Source organism: Chanos chanos, chromosome 10 (genome assembly GCF_902362185.1).
Source record: "Chanos chanos chromosome 10, fChaCha1.1, whole genome shotgun sequence".
Classification (NCBI taxonomy): domain Eukaryota; kingdom Metazoa; phylum Chordata; class Actinopteri; order Gonorynchiformes; family Chanidae; genus Chanos; species Chanos chanos.
Window position 1 is genome coordinate 30,470,916 of NC_044504.1, and position 20,372 is coordinate 30,491,287.

Consider the following 20,372-nt stretch of genomic DNA (forward strand, 5'->3'; position numbering starts at 1 on the left):
CTTGCCCCTCTGCTTTTTTGGCACAGGAATAATCACAGGCATTTTTCTAGAAAGAGGAATAGAGCTGGAAAAAAAACCCCAAAAAAAAACATTTGGTTCAGTCCAGTGAAGACTAATCCCAAATCAGCAGTCAAGCCTTTAAGTAAAGTTGTCAGTTGCTTTCTGGAACATCTGTTCAGTTCATTTTTTTTGTCACACATATACAGATGGTTCTAAAGTCACCCCACTCAAATCCACTCAGTGGGAGTTTAGTGGTACCAGGGATCAGGGGAGAGGATTGGCAAATCATGTGGCTGTAATCATGAAGATGCTACTCACTTGACTAGGGTGGCGGAGATGAAACCAACATCAGCAGACCTCTGTCCAGGCAGTGCAAGACCTTTACGGCGAACAGTTCCACTAGATAGGATCTAGATTTCAAAATGACTCTCTCCACACAGTCTTAAAACTAACAGTGCAACTGTGCTGGTGTACCTCAGGTGGGTGCTTGTTTGCTTGGGAGAAACATGTAGTGAGGGTAGAGAAAAAAAAATTATGTAGGGATTTAATGGCCCAGATTCCACTCCCATTCTAGAACGGAGGTTAAGTCTAAAGAGCAGGGTATAACCACTAGATGCCAGCAAGGGCACAGCAATGAATGTGTTGATACTTAAGGGATGTGTCATAAGTTATAATTACATGGCTGAGAACTGGACATGTAGTTCATAACCATACTGGTTTAAAATGTGTTTGCAATTTTTTTTTTTTTTTTGGATGGATGGATGGTGTAAACCTGTACAATCAATTGAGACACAGGTAATAAATGCTGTTTGAACTGTATCAGTAAAGTTTTTCTCATATGTAAACCTGTACAATCAGTTGAGACACAGGTAATAAATGCTGTTTGAAGTGTATCAGTAAAGTTTTGCTCATGTGTTAGCCTAGCTGATCTTCATCCTCAATTTGGGATTTGTGGATTGTATGGGTTTTATTCATTCATTTTCCAAGCCGCTTGGGGGTGCTGGCGCCTACCCCAGCGCTCACTGAACAAAAGGCGGGGAATCACCCTGGACAGGTGGCCAGTCCATCGCAGGGCAGATACACAGACAAACACATGTCTTTGGATTCGGAAACCCACGTAGACACCCCATACAGAAAGGGCCCTAGAATTGAACATACGACCCTCTTGCTGTGAGCCCCATCCACCCATTACGGGTTTAACTTCCTCATAATTCACTTGACCTGTAGAACGAATTCATCACACTCCAGACAGGTAGGCGGCGGTAAGGCAGCGACGTGGGTCCAGCAAAATCATGAAAAGAGGGCTTCTCTCGCTTCATTCTGGGATACTGGAAGACCTGTAGTGTAGTCCGGAGTGTCATGGGGACCATTATCGACAAAGTTACCCGTGATTTCGTAACCAACCATCGACGATAAAGGTCAGAAAATTGATCAAATATCTATGTTTTGGCAACGATTGCATGCAAAGGCCTTTTCGCCATTCAAATGGGTTTACAATGTCAACCTGGTTAACATACCTTTGCAATTGTTAGTTCTCTTTCTAGCTAGCATTAGCTAGCAGTGCTTCAGAAGACAAAACGGCCAACATGAATGGGGCTGCCAAGCATCATGGCTATGTTACAGCCATAGGCAACGTTAGCAGTTAACTCTGTCGATGAAGTTCGGGGACTTCAGCGACGGCTGCATCCACATCGAGGGTACATACTCAGCAGTGGCGAAATCGCGCAGATTTAGAGCCGGTCAAAATCTCTACAGTGTGATAACAGACAATTCGTGTTTAGCTAAGAGCAACGTGCTGATTGATTGTGCTGTAATTTAGCTTGTGAACCACTTTAACTCGAATAATGTAACACAACCACCAGTCTAAAATAGGTTAGTCAGGTTAGGTGAACCTAAAATACAGATGTTAAATTAACCCATGTTCGCTAACTAATCAAGTGTAGTAAACATGATGCTAATGGAGCGGCAAAGCTAGCTTCAGACATATGCCCTCGTGGCTCCTGTGTTTGCATTGCACATTGAAAGACCGATATTTTGTTGCCAGCAGAATATTAGAAACGGCATCGAATGCGCTTTGGTGTTTTTACTGGCTTGCTTACTGTTGAAACACTATTTGTGGACTCCGAATTCTTGTGCATCAAAGCTAACATTAGGTAGTATTCTCTCAACAGCGCTAGGGTAGTGAACTTTGCATGGATATTTTATTCGCGATTTAATGTAGTCTTTGAACATAACTTGCGGTAAAATTCAATTTTAACCTTTCTAATCATATGCTGCCCATGTAAAAGCATACAGTGTTTATCTGTTATGGCGTAAACAAGTTAGTTTGCTGCTCTAGAGCACACTGAGCATCTTGAGGTTGGCGTTTTATTGCGTGAATGCGTTAGGTCGTTGGTCACCCATTTTAGCCATTTGCAATCTTCATGTCTCTTTGAACCGCTAGGCTGGCTACCTGTAGCATTAGGCCACTTGTGTTATGAGTGTCTCATTTTAATTGCTACACGGCATTTTCGAATTTGGCTCATTATTCAGTTATTTTATGTCGGTGAAAGTTGGATTAAAGTTTTGATCCAGTGGGTTGTGAATATTGATATTGTGTACAGGAGGCTAATTGTAGCTATGTAGCGCCTGTTTTCCCGCTCACAAACGGGAGCTGATGAGAATGCTCCGCCGCTTAAACTTTTTGTGAACAGTTAATCTATACAATACGTTCTAATAATAGAACACTTAAAACGTGTTGCGGCCCTTAAGTTTGCCACTGAACCATATTAAAGCAGTTGCTGCCAGTTTTGTCCCCAACCCATTTGTATGTATTCAGAGAAGATCTCGACCTGTTCTTGCGTCTTAAAGTAAGGGAGCGTGACAATTTGTTTGGACAGTTGAGAATATGTGAAGTAAAATGAACGCAAGTGTAAAATATTTAGAATCCCACAACATAAAACCTGAAGTAGGCTATTTTTATGAACTGCGATTGTGTTACGTGGGGGCACGGTGACTGGTTTTGGCGTGGTTAGCTAGCAGCGGCTGGTTTGTGTAGCTAATACGGAACATGCTCACTGCCTTTCAAAGGGGGGGCAATCTCCCCAACGCTGTAGCTCATCCGAACGGACCAGTTATGTAACATGATACTGAAATAAGTCCTCGTTATTTTTGAGTGTTGTCGAAGCGAAGTGTTTTTTCCCCCCTAGTTCATGAGCATTTCATAATCAACTACTATGCTATTGTGTAGAGCCGTGTATTTTATTTGTAAGAATTCTAAGCATCCAAACGAAGACACGTTTCTGGGTGAGCTTTACGCATCATGCTTCTATGTCCTTACCGTCTAAGAAGGAAAGCTCGAATAGGGCCCTTTCAGTACTTGCAGTGCATTATTATCCATTTCTAAATGTTGGAGGTTTTATACTTGTTTGGATATAGTCTGTTGTGTACTCACGGCGAGGTACATAACTGCCGTAAACCACACTTAAGTCACCTAATGCAGGTTAGAGTCAAACCTGGACTAGTTTAAGTTTTGGGATTATGAATTGCTGTGTGTACATTTTATAAGTGCCACTGGAGTCAACCTACCTGGTCTTTATTTTTACAGAGTGATTAGTGTGGATATCTGCACTAGTCAGTTTCCATCTGTGGAGCCAGGTATAGGGGCTTTGAGGTCAACGGAGATCAAGGATATTGCATAGAGGAAGCAATGGAGTGTGCCACAAATACCACCCTTGGTAAGCCACTGATGCAATATTTTACTGCAAAGTCATTTCACATTCGGTTTTCCTACAGTTCTTGGGTTAACAATTGTGATCTATAGTACAACAAGTTAGGTGAGGTTCTTGCGACATGATATTTAATATTTTAATATAATATTTTCAACCGAATTCCCTTTGAAAATAACAGTTTATGTTGGGGTGAAAACTTAATTGACTGCAGTAATGGGAATCATTTAGTTAGTGCTTTGTTACAGTTAAATGGAGATGTTTGTGTTAAAGTTTTATGTTTCTCTTTCAGAGGATGACGATCCCTCTGAGAATGTGAATGCACTCGAGGGCATAGCTACAAGGCAGGGAAGTGAGACCCCACACAAGAAAAATAAGAAGCACAAAAAACACAAAAGTAAAAAGAAGAAGAAGAAACATAAGGGAGAAAAGGAGAGTAGTTCTGAATCTGGCATGGAGTCAGATGGAGAGTCTCGAATAAGAGCAAGGTGAGGGTTTTCCTAGAGTTTAAGATGTATGAATGAATTTATGAAAACTGAGGTATTTTTTATATTGTAGTTGGCATATTAAGTGAAACAAATCGATTCCTTTCATAAACTTCTAGTTTTCATTATGATTGTTTTACTTGTAGTGTGAAAAAAGAAGCTGCATTAGCCTCAGAGGCTGAACATAAAGCAGATGTAAAAGAAGAAACCACAAGGAACTTGGTTGCGGGTATGTATTGACATGCCAAGCCTGTGCTGAAATGTGACATGAAAATATTTAGATGAGTATTAGTGTCTGAACTTCTTCCTGTCATGCAATGCAGCTGATCAAGAAATTAATTTGTCTACACAGACTATTCAGATGATGAGGAAGATGGAAAAAGTAAAAAACAGAAACGCCACGGTGGTAAAAAGAAGAAAAAGAGAAGGAGAAAGGAAGGAGAAAAGCAAGAGAAAAAATCTCCATCTCGATCAGAGAGCACCTCTGGCTCTGGAACTGAGTCAGAGTCTGAATCAAAACTACCCCAAAGATCGCAAATGGGTTCTCACAACATGCTGTCTCCTGTGACTGCAGCTACGGTTCAGAAGGACAAGCGTGAGGACAGGGTGCCACAATTGGAAGAGAAAAAAGAAGAAATGACAGTAAAATGTGAGCCTGTTCATAATGAAAACGCAATTTCAAGCGCAGCACCTAATGTTGGTGAGGGGAAAGATTTGGAGTGTCCTGACAATGTGCTTCTGTCAGTTAAAGAAGAGCGTGGACCTGGTGTGAAAGTAGTTGCAGCCAGTGGTGAAAATGGGAATTTTAGCAAAGCTCAGGATCTTCCTGATATTATCCCCAAACAGGAGAGTTTGCACAAAGAGGATGTATGTCAGAAGGAGAGAAATGGGGAGCAGAAAGAAAAGGGCAAAGATCAGCATGGAGCGAACCATTCACCGTCAACATCTAGGTCTCGTTCCCGCTCTGTATCTAAACGAGCCAAGTCAAGCCCCAGTCGCTCCAGGAGTCCTAAGCGATCCTCTGGTAAATTGCAGTCCCGGAAAGACCGGTCCCTGTCAAGAAGGAGGTCTACATCTGGCCCCAGAAGAAAAAGTAGTCCAAAGAGGAGGCGGTCTAGATCCCAATCAGGAAAGCGACGGTCGAGGTCACAGTCCATCAAGCGATCAGGACGCAGGTCGAGGTCTTTGTCTGCCAAGAGAAGGCGTCGTTCTAATTCCAGGTCACGCACCAGGAATAAGCGATCCCGAACCAGATCCCCATGGCGTGGCCGACGAACAAGGTCTAGGTCCATTGTAAAGCTACGTCGCTCACGCTCAAGGTCGAAGCGGTCATTGTCTCGTCGCAGGAATCGCCGATCAAGATCCCGTTCTAGATCGGTGCGGAGAGGCAGGCGATCAAGATCCCGCTCACGCCAGAGGACACCAGTGTCTCGGGCAAGGAGATCCCGATCCAGGTCAGTCAGACGGACAAGGCGGACACGGTCAAGGTCCATTGTAATCCTGAGGCGATCTAGATCACGTCTGAGGAGAAACAGGCGATCAAGATCAAGGTCCAGACGCAAAAACAGGTCGAGATCTAGGACTCCAAGGCGACGAAGCAAATCCCGGTCTCCTCGGCGTTCCAGACTCTCCAAATCTAGATCGCCTGCAGTTCAAAAAAGGAAGTCAATATCAGGGTCTCCAAGGAGGAACAGATCAGAATCTCAGTCTCCTATACGGAGTAAACGGTCTAAATCGCGTTCTGTCTCAGACCATTCTAAGTCTAGGTCACCCAAAGCAAGTGGTGGACGAAACAAACAAAGAGGCAAGCGCTCAAGGTCCATATCTCAGAGGGACAGCTCTAGATCTAGATCTGCTTCAAGGGGGAGACATTCTTCTGATGGAAGTGTATCCCCAGCCAAAAGTAGGCATTCGAAATCTCAGTCTCCCGCCAAAGAGAAGAAACCCTCAGCTGAACTGCAAAATAAGGAGATGGCTGATGACATCAGTTCCAAGGGTAGATCTCCTGAGGCAAAATCTCTAGCCACGAAGGCTGGAGAGGACAACTTGAAGAAGGAAGGAACTGTAAAGGGATCATGGAAACCTGTGCCATTTGAATGTACAACACCACAAAACACAGATGTTAAAAAGTGCTCCACCAATGTTTCTTCATTGGACAGCATCAAAAATCCAGTGCATACATCTGAATGTAGGCCAAGAAACAGTTCCTCCAGATCTAGGTCTTCCTCTCCAGAACCATTACCTCGACAGTCTGTCAGTGCTGAATCTGAGGAAAATGACAATGATGACCAATCAGATAACTCAAGATCACCCTCACCAGCCTCTGCGAAAAAAGAGCCGGTCACAGAGTCATCCGGCAGGAAGAGACAGGCTTCAAGACAAAGGCAGTCGTCAACATCAAAGTCACCTTCTCGGAGAAGGCACTCCAGATCAACCTCATCCACTCAAAGGAGGCGGTCCAAATCAAAATCTGTGAGTGGAAGGAAAAGGTCGAGGTCTAAGTCTCCTGTAAGAAAGCGAAAGTCTAGATCACCATCACGCAGTCGAAGAAAGCGGTCAAAATCAAGATCTCCGGGTCGGAAGAGGCGATCACGCTCAAGATCGGTGACACGAAGGAGGAAATCAAGGTCTAAATCTCGAAATAGGAACAAGCATTCAAAGTCCCGATCCCCAAAAAGGATGCGATCAAAATCTAGATCACCTGCAAGGAAAAGACGTTCAAAATCTCGCTCTCCAGTTCGAAGAAAGCGATCAAAGTCAGTAGAAAAAAGCAAACGCTCCAAGTCTCGCTCTCCTGCCAGGAAGAGAAGATCTCGTTCACGGTCTAAGTCTAGAGCACGTCGCTCGCGATCAAGACGGTCTCGTTCTACCTCTCGTAGGTGGAGACCAGTGTTTAGAAGCAGGTCCTTTGACAGACGAGATCGTTGGAAACGTGAGCCAAGTCATTCCCCAGTCCTCATCCTTCGAAAGAAGAGGTCAACCTCTCGAAGTCGTCGTAGCTCTAGCAAGACGCCGCCACGCCTCACTGACCTAGGTAAGAGCCCACTTTACTCTGTTTTTTGTCCATTGTTTATATATTAAACATTAGGTCATTTGGCTTTTTTTTGCCCCATAAGACATAAGCTAACTGATTTTCTTGCTCACAGATAAAGACCAGTTGCTGGAAATTGCAAAAGCTAACGCAGCTGCTATGTGCGCTAAAGCAGGGATGCCCATTCCTGAAAGCCTCAAGCCCAAGGCTATTCTCCAGCTTCCTCTACCGACCCCCGCCCCCGCACCACTGTCTCTACCTTTGCCTCTCCCCATGAACCTGCCTATGAATTTGCCTATGGGAATGCCAGGTATGCCTGGGATGCCTAACATGACTATGAATGCTGCCATGGCTAGCATGACAGCAGCTACCATGACAGCAGCCCTGTCTAACATGGGAGCTTTGGCAGCCATGTCCCCCATGCCTCCACTACCCACTATCACTAACAAGCCCCCACCAGCTCCCACTCCCAACCTAGCCAACATTGAAGAGGTGAAGAGGAAGGTGGCTCAACAAGCTAATAGCATCAGTATCAAGGAGCTCACTGAGGTGAGAGATACTGGTGTATTTCTCTGACTGTTTATTAATCTATATGATATATAGGTCTATTGTTTGGTACTTTATTTTATACCATAAAATTACCAGTCAAAAGTTTAGAGTTGTGTCCGAACTTTCGACTGGTACTGTAGGTAGCATTGCCTGGATATATCTCAGTCTTATGCTATTCTTGCTGTTTTGCTGTTTTCAGACACCTAGGCCCTAATTGTTTGTACCTCTCCTTTCAGAAATGTAAGCAGATTGCAGAAAGCAAGGAGGAAATGGCTGTTGCAAGACCACATGTCTCTGATGATGAGGATGATGGAAAACGGGTAAGGGGAAGTTCAATTATGTGTTCAAACCGTGCTCGTCTTTCCAAAGCATGTTTTCATCTCACTACTGCTGTTATGAAATGTGGTGTTGTGAAACAAATATGTAAGAATTTCTCTAACGTGGTTGAAAGAATATCAAGTGTTTCCTTTGGTTTTAAACCAGTCATGAAATGAAACTTGATTCCTTGAGTCTGTTTTGGCATTAGTTGAGTAACTGTCAAAAATACTTAAGTGAAGAGGCTCAGAACATTAGAGTTGACTGCCTGCTTTGAGTTTGCCCCCACAATCAGCCCTTGTGTAAATCACCTTTGTTATGTGGAATCCCCATATGTGCCACAAATCACCCTTTACTCACAAACGCATGGGGGGGAGGGGGGGGGGGGACTATATCATTTTTCTTTTTTTTTTTTTTTTTTAAATGGGTCACCTAATTATCTGAGTGGGTCAGCAGAGAGGGAACCCAGTGGCTTGCACATAAGAGGCAACACATCCACCACAGTGTGATGGACTCTAAAATCTGCTCATGCCCATCCCTGCCTTGTGTTCCTCCATCGTCCAAACCGTGCTCTCATCCCTCCACTGCTTACGTTTTACGGAGTGGTTCTGAAATTAAAAAAAAAAATATGTAGGATGTGGGAAATTAGGAAATTATTTCAGTATCTCTAATATGTGTATGACACCCCCTCTTCTTTTGTTTCCTCTTTTGCAGTAGTCCACTGCTCAGCTGGAGCACTGACACCAGTCCATACATCTAACCACTGATGGCTGTAAATAGATGAAGTTTGCCCAAGAGCACATTGTCAAGTAAATCAGTTTTGAAGATTGGGATTTCAAGAGCCTCTGACAACAGTGGCATCAGTGGTCTTCTTGAAGCATTTTTACCCAAACCAGGACAAGAACAAGACCTTGATCAATCATCACTGCTGGTTGTAGGAGCTTTTGGTTTGTATTTCGTATATAAGGGACTACAATCACCAGACCACCCCAGTTAATGTGCATCCAGAGGTGGAGTGTGGCGTTTCTTTTCAGAGCAAAGAAGACACACTGCCTGACTGATTTAATAGTAAAAATTCTTTCACTTTCAGGATTAGTTTGACCCTGACTGTACATAGTGCCTCCTGTCTGTAATGATAAATACTTTTTAACTCAACACCTCTCACAGGCATGAAGTGCACCACTTTATGTGTCTTGGAGCACAGAACGGTCATGCTCTGTCTGCTACATCATCATCGGGATGTTTTGGTTAAATAGGATGTGAATTTTTATTGTCTTCAGTGTTTCTTGCCCTGTAAAAGTAAATTGACATAACCATCCTTAATACTTGTCTTTTTTTTAATGTTCTTTATTGTCGTGGATAAAACGATAAAGTAATTAAGGTGGTATTCTCAGAGGGTTTTTTTTTTCTTTTGCTTTGAGATTTTGAATTTAATTTCTTCTCCTTTTGGTATATTAATTTTGAAGTTCATTCTCTAATTGAGTACAAAGGTTAATGAATGGCATGGTTTTGATGTGCATTTTGTATTCTGACTGATGACCTTCCAGCTTATGCCATTTTTCCAATTTCATGCTACGCAGGAGGTTATGTATATGTTCTGGTTTGATGCAGTGCATCCCCCCCCCAAAAAACCCCAGTAGACATTTGTTTTATGTTGGCTTTAGAACTGTGTTTGCATTTCTCAGTGTTTTTTCTTTTCCCTCTCTACAGGACATGATACAATTTGCCCTTTTAAAATCCTGTATCCCTGTATTGTTTTAAAAAAAATGAGAATGCGTTCAGAACGTGGTGTATAATGTTTTATCTGGTTTGGGATAACTGAATCTGATTTGTTTGAACCTGTTTTTCAAGTTCAGTGGAAAGGATGATTTAGTTATATTATACCCAAGAGACGAGAACCATCCCCTGTCATTCTGAAGAAGGGGGCATTCAAATTTCTGCAGTGGATTTCAGAAAGCTGTTGTGTTGGACACCTGTACTGTAACTTGTACTGTGTGGTTTTTAGGTGTCCATTTTATTTGTCTTTTTTTTTTATATCTGCTTTTTCTCCCTCAGACTGTTTTGACACCATGGATATGATCAGTTTAAGGTGGTTCATAGTAATGGCTTCCATTGAAAGTAGAATCTAATGAAGAGTTAAGGTTGTTTGTTCTAAAATAGAGGTTGCTTGCTCTAGAGTATGCCCTGAACCAGGTTTTTAAACCTTAAGTTGAACAGCACATACCTCCCCAGACCTCAAAAATACAAGCCTCGTTATAAAATGTACTATACCATCACTCTCTCTCTCTCTCTCTCTCTCTCTCAAAAGAAATGTTATTACTTGAGTAAGTATTATAGGTGTAATACAAAGGAATATGTAAATGTGTTATGTTCACAACACTGGTGATTGTAAAATGCCCAGTACAGCACACATTTCAATATTTCTTTCCCTCACCACTTCAAGTGGAGCAGTTGGTTTAGCAAGTAGAAATGCAGTTTACTGAAGCAGTCTGGGGAAAAAAATGCGTTCTAGTCACTGTAAGCAGCTGCTTTTGACCTAACTCTCCTGTGATACGTAGGCTTTGTGTTTAAGATTAGGGAAAAAAAAACTACCTTGTGATTATTTTGATTTCGTGTACAGATCCAGCCCCGTTGTAACATAACAAAGCAGATGTCACCGGGAAATTGATGAGCCCATACAAAATGCAGAGTTTGGGAAAGTACTGGCAACCCTTGATGTTTCATCTTTAATATAGGGTAGAATTGCACATTCCTACTGTAAAACGCGAGGAATCTACATTTTTGGTCATAAAATCGTTTACTCCTTTCCCCTAATCAGCTATTAGTATGTGACCTTTCTTGCTTTGTACATAAGTCGATATTGATTATTAAAGGAAATTACTAAAATTACTTGTCTGAATTTTGATTTATTTGGTTTGTTGTCTGTGAGCCTTAACTATGAAGAGAGGTACAATGTCAAATTAATGTGGCTGGATCTGTCATTATTGCCTACAGATAAGCCAGATAAAGTAGTGGATACTCCGTATTCATATTTTACAGGCTTTACAATTGTGTTTTCTCCCCCTATCGGTCGATAAGTACAGTGGACTACACTGACGTCCCACATCAAAGATCCTGTCGATCTGGGTCGGAAAAAAGTGCTAATGTCACGTCCTTGTCGATAAAACCATTTATTAGCACTACTTGCCGTCAATTATCCGCAGCATTAAGTATGTTATACTAGTATAAAATCTCACGAGTCAAATGTCAAAACACTTCGGCGTAGGTAGAGGCCTGAAGAAAGTACTTGGTCAAAGTAAGAACAGGGGAAGAAGAAAACGGTTCCTTCCGTGCCCTAAACGCCCTCTAGGGGCGTAGATAGGCAGAGCAGTAAATGGAAACAGGAAGTAGATCTCAGCTGTGTGGTTTTGTCATTTGGGAGAGGCAAAAACCAGCGTGTGCTATGAGCGTTACGATAATTAACTGTTCTTTTTCGTCAAATAAGGTAAGTGAGAAATATGCGAAAGCAGTGCCTAAGTGTTGTGCTTTTAGCTGGAGTTATCTTAATGAAATGATCGATGAAAGCAATATGATTTAACGTCACTCAAAGTTCCGAAATCGAAAACCGAAGTGCGATACTTAGCTAGCGACCTGTGCAAGCTTATTCAGCTGCCTCTAAGCAGAGAACTTGCAATATTTATTCTGTTTCTACGTCTACAGAAAATAAATCAATACAAATTGTACCATGGAGCAGCTGGGTCGAGTTGACGAAGACACTGCTGTTGCTGTTCAGTTTGCTGCCGAGCCTGACGCTTTAATCGTACACAAAGTTTCTGAAGATGTCTTCAGTGATCACATTTCAAAAGTAAGCAACTGTGTTCAGTGTTTGTGCATCGCCGAAAGAAACATTGTTGGATCCCCTATGTAATATCTGATTTCTGAATGTTTTGGTAATCAAACGTCAAACTCAAAATGACCACGTACTATTATCTCAACATCTGAGGGGGACGTGTGGTTTTTGTACTTTGAAAATAAAATGATAGTCTCAGGAAGGTTCTATTACTCTAATTTAGTTGGAACAATAACCCGTTCGTCGATGAGCTGTGCGTTAGACAAGACAAAATGAATCTGAGTGTCCAGCAGGCAGTTGTTATGAGGTCAGACTGTCCAGTCAAGGGACCTGGAAAATATTGCACTTGTTACTGTGAGCTGTGTTCTCATGGGAGGATTAAGTCTGAAACTAACATAAATGACCTCTGGGCGTAGTATTGGTTAGTAGCTCTGTAGCTCACTAATTTAGAGTATGCTTCGACCTTAATATGCTGTTAAAATTCACAATGTTATTACATTATAGCTAATTATAGGCCATGTGATATAAACCACATGGAGATGATTCCATGGTGGCTGGAAATGCTTTGTCAGTGGATTATTTTTTTTCCCCTGAAGAAAGCAGGAATGCAGGAAACTTGGGAAGATGTAGGAGACATGCCCTCATTGAAACCATCTGGAATAGTTTAGATATTTAAGACGGTTTGCATTGTTTAGTGTTTTGTCAGTAAACTGTAGGAACTGGAGCGTTGGCCATCATACATTTATCATATTTCAAGAATCAGATTGTTAGAATTGCTGGAACTTGAATATTTGGCTGTTCTTATGTGTGTCTTAATTTCACTTGCTGACTTGCTGAATTTTGATTTGCTGTGTTAGGCATATGTCCTGACGTTTGTTTATTTTTGTTATTGATTGCCCTGAAGGTTATTAGAATACACTCTCTGCCCCCCCCCCCCCCCCCCCCAAAAAAAGCCAGTGAAAAATGTACTTATCGGAAACTACTAACCAAGAAAAATAAGTTATAGCACATGAGAACTCCAATGGTAAAACAAACACTTATTAAAATCACACTTTGTATACAGAGTAGAGTTTTTGTTCACATTTCCCTGTTGATTAATGCGCTTGGAGAAATGGAAAAATGCCTTGGGGAAATAAAAAGGCATGCTTTTGGGATAGGTGATATGTTTAAGAGACACTGCTTTATGCATGTCCAGGCGCTCGTGATTTAGCTCATCTTCATGGTGGTACCAAGATATCAGTAAAGGTGTTTTCCAAGTGTTACTGAGCTTTTTTTTTTTTGGAGGGGGGGGGGGCATAAGTGGGCATGAATCATCTTTATTTGTCAGCCAAATGGTACATTTGGCACTTTTATATCCAGTGGTAGCTTTGTAAATATACTTAAAGATTCTCTTCTCAGCCACATTTATGTCTTTGGCGCAGGCTTCTACTACAAAGGGTTCACTTTGGGTACCACTCTGGATCAGCTATAAAGATCCACAGGAGTGAAGGCTACATATGACTGTTCTGTGTTCTTGGGAGAGAAAAACAAATAAAGAAAAGAATAACTTCTGCTCAGGCACCTCTTATGTGGTGTCTTCAGGATGTAATTGTGATACGCAAGCGAATACACAAAAGCAAGAAAGAAAATAGTTGACGGCTGGTTTGACTGAAGAATGCACTCTTACCTTTGTAGTACATGAGTAATGTCAGATTTTTTCATATTTGATTTTGTATTCATTACTCATGCATTTTATTAGAACCCATCCCTTACCTTACTCACTAGCCTTTATAACCTACATGCATGACAAAACACAATGACCTGCCCATGCATAATGTTTTCCATTATAACACATTTTTTCCTCTTCCACTGAACTTATGGGCATTGTGTGACAGGTGGTCAGTGGTAGTAGCCTGTAATACAGCCCTGCTGAGGATGAAAGAGGTGGTGCATGTTAACAAAGAGGTCACAGGTGTGTGTATAATCTTCCATTTGGCCAGAAACTCTGAACTAATTGGAAATAATGAGTCTAGCTAAGAGGTGTGGAAGGGTGAAAAAGGTCTTGTGTCATTCAGTTGTGTTTTGTTCCAAATGGATAGGCAGCCAAATCCTGGACGATCTTTGCATAGGATTGTAAGACTGGGAAAAGATTCAACACTTCACTGTCTCTCCCTCCCTGTCCTTTTGTGACAGTGTCCCTTCCTCTCTTGTTTACCGCTAGCTTTAGTTTCTCTTTTTGTTGCTTTCTCTGGTTGCTTACCTGACAGAAAACAGAATTGATGAATGACAGAATTGATGAATGAGTCTAAATGTAGCTAGATATCTGACCATGTTGCTTAAAACTTGCAGTAACTAACTAATTCTTGTTGCTATGGTACTTTTTTTTTTTTTTTTTGGTTTTTAGTGACACATTTTACCTGTCAAGAGGTCTGTGAAACTCTGTCATTTGTGGGTGGAAAAGTAAAATGGAAGTGAACCCTTAAACTTTAAGCAGAGGTTATGATTCAACAATTCATTTCAGTGTAGAAGAGTGTAACGTGAAATTTTCTTTAACGGAATAACACTGGTCATGTGATGTTTCCCCTACTGATCCATAACTGGATTGGAATTTTCTGTGTGATGATGTGAACTGCTGAGGAAAAGCAGGTCATTGCTTTTTGTTGCATGAGATCATGATTTCAAAGTGTTGCACCCAAAGATGAAAGATCCATTTTCTACCTTAATTGGCCTCCTTTACATACAGACAAAAACAAAAAAAAAGAATGACCTGATGAAGTTGATGAAGAAATAAACTTTTAAAAAACAGTATTGAGGACAAGCCAAAACTTAGGGAAGAAAATTCCATATTTTGATGAAAGCTTGAGATGGGATGTCCATAAATAATGAATCATCATTTCTGGAAAGTGTTCTCCATTGTTTCCTCACTGGATTCTGGATAAGCCAACACTACCAAGCCTGAAACCTCTTCATAAGAGTTTTACTCATACTGGCAAGCTAGATTTTTTTTTTTAAGGGCTGGCAAAATGTGAATTGATGGAACGACAACCACATCTGGGTTGCTGATGCTCCACACACCATCTAAAATATTTAGGCCTAAGCAAGGCCATCATGTCTTTGTCACCATTTGTCAGCACTATTTCCATCATATTTTCTGTTATGCAAACCATAGAAAGGACCAAAGAACAACTAGGTTCCTCTTCCCGTGGACGACAGTGACGTCTCACCTTCTGCTCATTTAGTGTGATTCATTGCGGTTGTTTTGACACTGACAACCTTGTAAAGTGCTCATATTTGATGGTTCTGTTTGCCAGAGTCAGCTGGTAGGGTCTTGTGATGGAAGATTCCACTGTGGTTTTTATGTACTGTGGACAGTCTAAAAGGACTTTCGATATAATATAGTCTCTCAAACTCAAAATACACGGACCTGTAATTTCAGCGGAAAATAGAAGTTTTGGCTATTACATGAGTCAGAGAGGAATCTAAAAAAACACGTTATAGTATCAGACCGACAATGCCTAGAGGACTAGCAGCGAGAGCCGTATACAGCACATACAGTGAGTCACCGAGAAACTTGGCTTTAGTGCGGTGGAAAGCATTTTCCTGTTAGGGTTTTTTTTTCTCTCTCTCTCTCTCTCTCTCTCTCTCCCACATGAAAACTTGACAGAAAAATGTCACAGAAATGAGTTTAGGCTATGCTCTTCATTCCTTTGTGAATCAAGCCCTGATCTTAACCCCTCTCTCTCTCTCTCTCTCTCTCTCTCTCTGTGTGTTTAGTATCAGTATGTGTCATAGAACAACACGTAATATGTCAGTGTTGTAAGTTACTATTCTACAGGACACTGTTTAACAGAGAAAGCATTCAGATATGTGTCTCTGCCCGCGTGTTTTCTGTACCTGCTTCTTCATCTGTTTTTAGAGCCTTAAGTCAGCTACTATTTTTGAACGTGTTGATGTTCACAAATAAAACATAATTCAGGAGGAAGTATTTCGAAGTGTGTTTTATTGTTTATGTTGGACTCTGTGTCAATGTGCTCTCAGTCCTTTTTTTTTTTTTTCCATTCAGCTGTAGTGTATTTAAGCATGCTGTATTTTCAGGCCTTGTGGTTTTTGTTTGCCTCACATATTTTGCCTCAGAGCTCCGGCTTTGGCTGAACACCGAACATTTGTGTTTATGTTTTCTGTAAGAACTCTCCACATCACAAACAACACAGCCACTTGACAAAACATTCTCACACCTCAAAATTTTCCACCCCTGCATTCTTTCCCTCCTTCTTTATTTTGGTTTCATATTTCCTTTTTTCCACTCACTCAAAAGAGACCTGATTCCACTGGAACAATGTGCACACTCAGCTGTGCTCCACACACACACACACACACACGCATTGTCACACTCTATTCATTTTCACACTGCATCCATGCATTGTACATACACGCATAGGCAGGCATTGTTGTAGGCTCATCTGAAGGACTATGATGGTATTTGTGCCTAGCTTATTTCATAATGAGGCATCCATAGCCAGGAGAGACAGACAGTGAGACAGACTGAGAGAGGGAGAGAGAGAGAGAGAGAGAGAATGTAAGTGCAGTCTTTCCAGTGCTGGCTGAACTTGGAGAGAAAGACGTCATGCAGTGTAAAAATAAATCTGACGTCTGATACCTGAATACCATTTAAACTGATAGGGACAGAATAGCTGCACTTTAATAAAGGGACAAATCCACTGACCCTGCGGGTGGGGGGGGGGGGGGGGGGTCTTGTTGAGGTTCGGCGGGGAGCGAGCTGGAGAGATTGACAGAGAGAGACAGACAGCGAGAGATGAAGGGAATTAACACCCATGGAAAGTATGCTGCAGGGAGCTCTTGATAACACAGCTGCCTCTGTGAACAGCTCAGCTGATTTAGATTTTCCATTCTGCAATGCATGGAGGGAGGGAGGGAGGGGGGGGGGGGGGGGGCTGGGGATGGAAGAGAGACAGAGAGAGGGAGTGAGAGGAATCGCGGTAGAGATGTGTGAAAGACTTGAGGACTCGAGAAATGATGTGCTAGAGAGAAGCAGTGGTTAGCAGATCTGGGTCTGGACTGCAGGGAAAGCTATGCCACATATTTTCCATGGAAGAAAGGCTGTGTGATTAGTCAGCATAGACGGCAGTCTAAGAGTAAGCAGGGAAAAGGGGGCTGGCTCTAGTTCCTGAAACCCTCCCCTTGTGGGCTGAGCTTGTTGCCGTTGCCGTGGAGCTGAAGGAGGCTCATATATAAATAGCTGAGGGTTCAGTGAACAGCAGTATGCTGAAGTAAAGCCTACAAGACAGTTGGTGCTGTGTACAATTGCGCAGTGGTTTCTGGAAGATTCTGACGCCGCAGAGCGATAGTGCCTTATCACAGCACCTGCAGGAAACCGATTCTAGCAAAATCCTCGAACAATTAACAGCATGCCTTCACATTCTGTCCTTTTTGGTTTTTTTCCATTGAAGCAGTAGCCTTTGTTTTCTTGGACTGTGGCAAGTTTGATGTGTCTCTTTTTCTGGCTTTGATCCATTTTCTATTGAAAGTGTTGTTCTGTTGTAACCTGCTGAGCATTCAAGCTTGCATTGTTCCAAGACTGACAAGAGAAAAAGGAAGATACGCTACCAAGGCTGTAAAAGGAAGGAGTGGTTGTCGACAGGGAGCCGACAGGAGACGCACACGACATTTTTTTCAGAGACAGGCATCATCACTTTGCACTCACGCTGGGGAAAGCAAAACGGACCCCCTCCTTCCACCCCTCCTGCCCTTTGCGATCGCTCACCTCTCAAATCCTCAGGAGGATTAGCCGAAGAACAGCTATCATGCACCTTAAGACCATGAAATGCAACCAGTTCTGCCTTATTGCCTCAATAGAGGATCCTGATATGTTTAACAGACCAGAAGCCAGGGTAAGACTAGACAATCCCATCACTGCACCTTGTGCATGAGATTCTGGAAAGGTCTGACAAATGATGTCATTAAGAGATAACCGTGAAATAATGTCTAAGATGCAGGCTAATGTCTGTTTTGTATTTTTCTTTGTTTTGCTTTGCTTTGCTTTGTGACTAGCACTTGTAGTCACTGTACAAAATGGCACAGGGCTTTTTTTTTTTTTGTTTTTTTTAAGACAGGCACGGTGGTGGACTGTCACTGCTACCTGCACTCTTATGTGTTTTATAGTTCCATTAGCTTGATGTCTTGGGTTGATACTCAGAACAGTGGACAAAGTACCAGCAATGCAGTGAAATCTATGAGAGAGCAAACATTTGTTTCTCTGTTCCAATAAGTGGGGTTAATGATATAGTCAGTGTGCATAATAGGTAGACAGAGGAGGGAGGCAACGAAGGCTTGTCATTGCCAAGCTATTGATGGTGTGTACAGACAGTCTTGTTAATGAGCGAGCAGCCGTGTCGGTGATATGTGGAGGCTTTTTTCAGTTCTGCAGCGGGGATGAGATGAGATGTCTGAAAATAACCTAACTGACTCAATTAATGATAAGTACTTGGTTAATTTCTCCGGAGAAGAAGTGACATATTAATCCAGAGGAAAAAGAGGTAGTGGAGCAGAGAGGCAAATTTGAGCTTTGAATCTGACGCGAGTGCTTACGCACACATACAACACACACACACACACACACACACACACACAGGCAAGATGACTCAGTATCTGTTCTCTGGATAAGATCCATACTCTACATTGTGCCTAGCATGAGACCTTCTTCCAACAAGGCTTTTTGTCTCTGTCATATCCATCTGTGTTCCTACAGATCATACTGAACCTTCCTGTTGCCCTGGAAACCTGTTTCTTGCAGTGAACTTTTTATAGGCATTTTTAGGTTTTGTGCTAGATCAGCCTATCATGCGTCAACATGCTCTAATAAAGGAACATTGTCTTGCCTTTGTCTGTGGACACATATTGTTCATTGAAATGGTTCTAGTCCTCAGGTCTGTAAGCAGCATTTAAAGCCATTCTGGAGACACTGAACGAATCCTTTTCTTCTTTCCCTCAGGCTCGCTTTGAGGAGCTCTTTCGCTCCTTTGACAGTAATGTCACCTTCCAGTTCTTCAAAAGTTTCCGGCGCGTGAGGATCAACTTTAGCGACGCGCTGGCGGCTGCCGAGGCAAGAGCGAAACTCCACAAGACCTACTTTAACGGCAAAGAAGTTCGTTTGTATTTTGCTCAGGTGTGTGTTTCGGCTTGTCTTCTCTCAAGTATTTTGAAGACAGAGCAGTGGTGTTTTCTGCTTTAGTTCTGGTTACACCTGTATTATTCTGGTCTGAGAGTGACAATCTCTGTATACCAGACAGCTTATGTTACTTACTGAGTAATACAATTTTACTGCCACTTGAGTGATATTTTTTTTTCCTTTCCCCATCTCTTTCTCTCTCTCTCTCCCTCTCTCTCTCACACTCTCTCTCTCTTTGTCTCTCTCTCTCTGTTACTTACCTTGCATTCTCTAGTCTGTTCATATAGGAAGTTCACATCTGGAACCTCCTAAACCAGAAAAGCAGTTTCTGTTGTCCCCTCCTCCGTCGCCGCCTGTGGGCTGGGAACAGGCTCAGGATGCCACGCCAGTCATTAATTATGATCTTCTCTGTGCCATTGCCAAACTCGGACCAGGTATGAATAAGACTCAACTTCCGATAGGATCTTGCTCCTACTGATTCAGAGCAGACTCATTTTGTGATTTCTAACCTCAGACGGTCTATGCTGACTCGTGCTTGAATCTTGTTTCATTGCTGAAGTCTTATTCAAATAGTGTCAGAGTGATTCAAGATGGCTTTTGTACGGAATTGTATTATGGTGTCTCTTGAATCACAACAAAGAGCGTGGCATTGAACTCATGAATATCTCTTTGTGCTTTTGCTTTTCTCCTCTGAATAAAATTTCTTTCAAAAGTGACTCCTAAGTGAACTTTTCTCTGATTCCAGGTGAAAAGTATGAGCTTCACACTGGAACACCCACTACCCCGAGTGTAGTAGTTCACGTGTGTGAGAGCAGCCAGGACAGCTCTGAGACAGAGGAAGAGATGGAGGGAGTCCGACGTCCTCGTCCCAAAATTATCCAGACACGCCGACCTGACTACAGCACTGCTGTTATGCAGTGAGCCAGGCAACCAAATCTCCATTGTGCCAATCTTGTTGTTTTAACACCACAGGACCCCCCCCCTAGTAGGGGGACACCTACCATGGCATGCAGTTGGTCCTTCTAACCATTAGGGGGAGCCCAGAATCAAAGCCCAGCCCTGTGGAGAAAAGAGACATACATCTCACCATTTCACAGTGGGGGGGTGGGGGGTGGGGGGGGGGTTCATTGCATGCGTCAAGCTGGAGGGTCTAGGGGCTTCAGTTGTACTTTCATTGATGACTGTTGGAAAGACGACTCTCTTGTTTTGGATTAATTAATTACTTTTTCTATTTTGGGAGCATGTTATATCCCACTGAACAGGTGTGGAAAATGTATAATCTTTACACTAC

At 42.3% G+C, this 20,372-nt stretch overlaps 2 protein-coding genes across 2 annotated transcripts; both read left to right on the forward strand.

The window, feature by feature from the left end:
- Window positions 1-1,337: 1,337 nt before the first annotated feature.
- Window positions 1,338-10,973, forward strand: sona (SON DNA and RNA binding protein a). Its single transcript, XM_030786287.1, has 8 exons — window positions 1,338-1,418; window positions 3,587-3,716; window positions 4,000-4,195; window positions 4,339-4,421; window positions 4,545-7,226; window positions 7,339-7,772; window positions 8,009-8,092; window positions 8,802-10,973. Exons 2-8 carry the CDS (start codon window positions 3,689-3,691, stop codon window positions 8,802-8,804), a joined length of 3,510 nt encoding a protein of 1,169 aa, XP_030642147.1. The 5' UTR covers window positions 1,338-1,418; window positions 3,587-3,688; the 3' UTR covers window positions 8,805-10,973.
- A 538-nt stretch (window positions 10,974-11,511) lies between these two features.
- Window positions 11,512-20,147, forward strand: rcan1a (regulator of calcineurin 1a). The gene is made up of 5 exons (XM_030786720.1): window positions 11,512-11,571; window positions 11,787-11,931; window positions 18,905-19,078; window positions 19,356-19,515; window positions 19,827-20,147. Exons 2-5 carry the CDS (start codon window positions 11,812-11,814, stop codon window positions 20,000-20,002), a joined length of 630 nt encoding a protein of 209 aa, XP_030642580.1. The 5' UTR covers window positions 11,512-11,571; window positions 11,787-11,811; the 3' UTR covers window positions 20,003-20,147.
- The last annotated feature ends 225 nt before the right edge of the window (window positions 20,148-20,372 follow it).

What these genes read in the sequence shown, in the direction of transcription:
- sona (XM_030786287.1), top strand. Translation starts at nt 3,689, where the DNA reads ATGGAGTGTGCCACAAATACCACCCTTG. An exon ending in TGCCACAAATACCACCCTTG is followed by an intron (nt 3,717 to 3,999) that starts GTAAGCCACTGA and finishes TTTCTCTTTCAG; the next exon opens with AGGATGACGATCCCTCTGAG. An exon ending in CACAAGGAACTTGGTTGCGG is followed by an intron (nt 4,422 to 4,544) that starts GTATGTATTGAC and finishes TTGTCTACACAG; the next exon opens with ACTATTCAGATGATGAGGAA.
- rcan1a (XM_030786720.1), top strand. Translation starts at nt 11,812, where the DNA reads ATGGAGCAGCTGGGTCGAGTTGACGAAGACACTGCTGTTGCTGTTCAG. An exon ending in TTCGTTTGTATTTTGCTCAG is followed by an intron (nt 19,079 to 19,355) that starts GTGTGTGTTTCG and finishes TGCATTCTCTAG; the next exon opens with TCTGTTCATATAGGAAGTTC. An exon ending in CATTGCCAAACTCGGACCAG is followed by an intron (nt 19,516 to 19,826) that starts GTATGAATAAGA and finishes CTCTGATTCCAG; the next exon opens with GTGAAAAGTATGAGCTTCAC.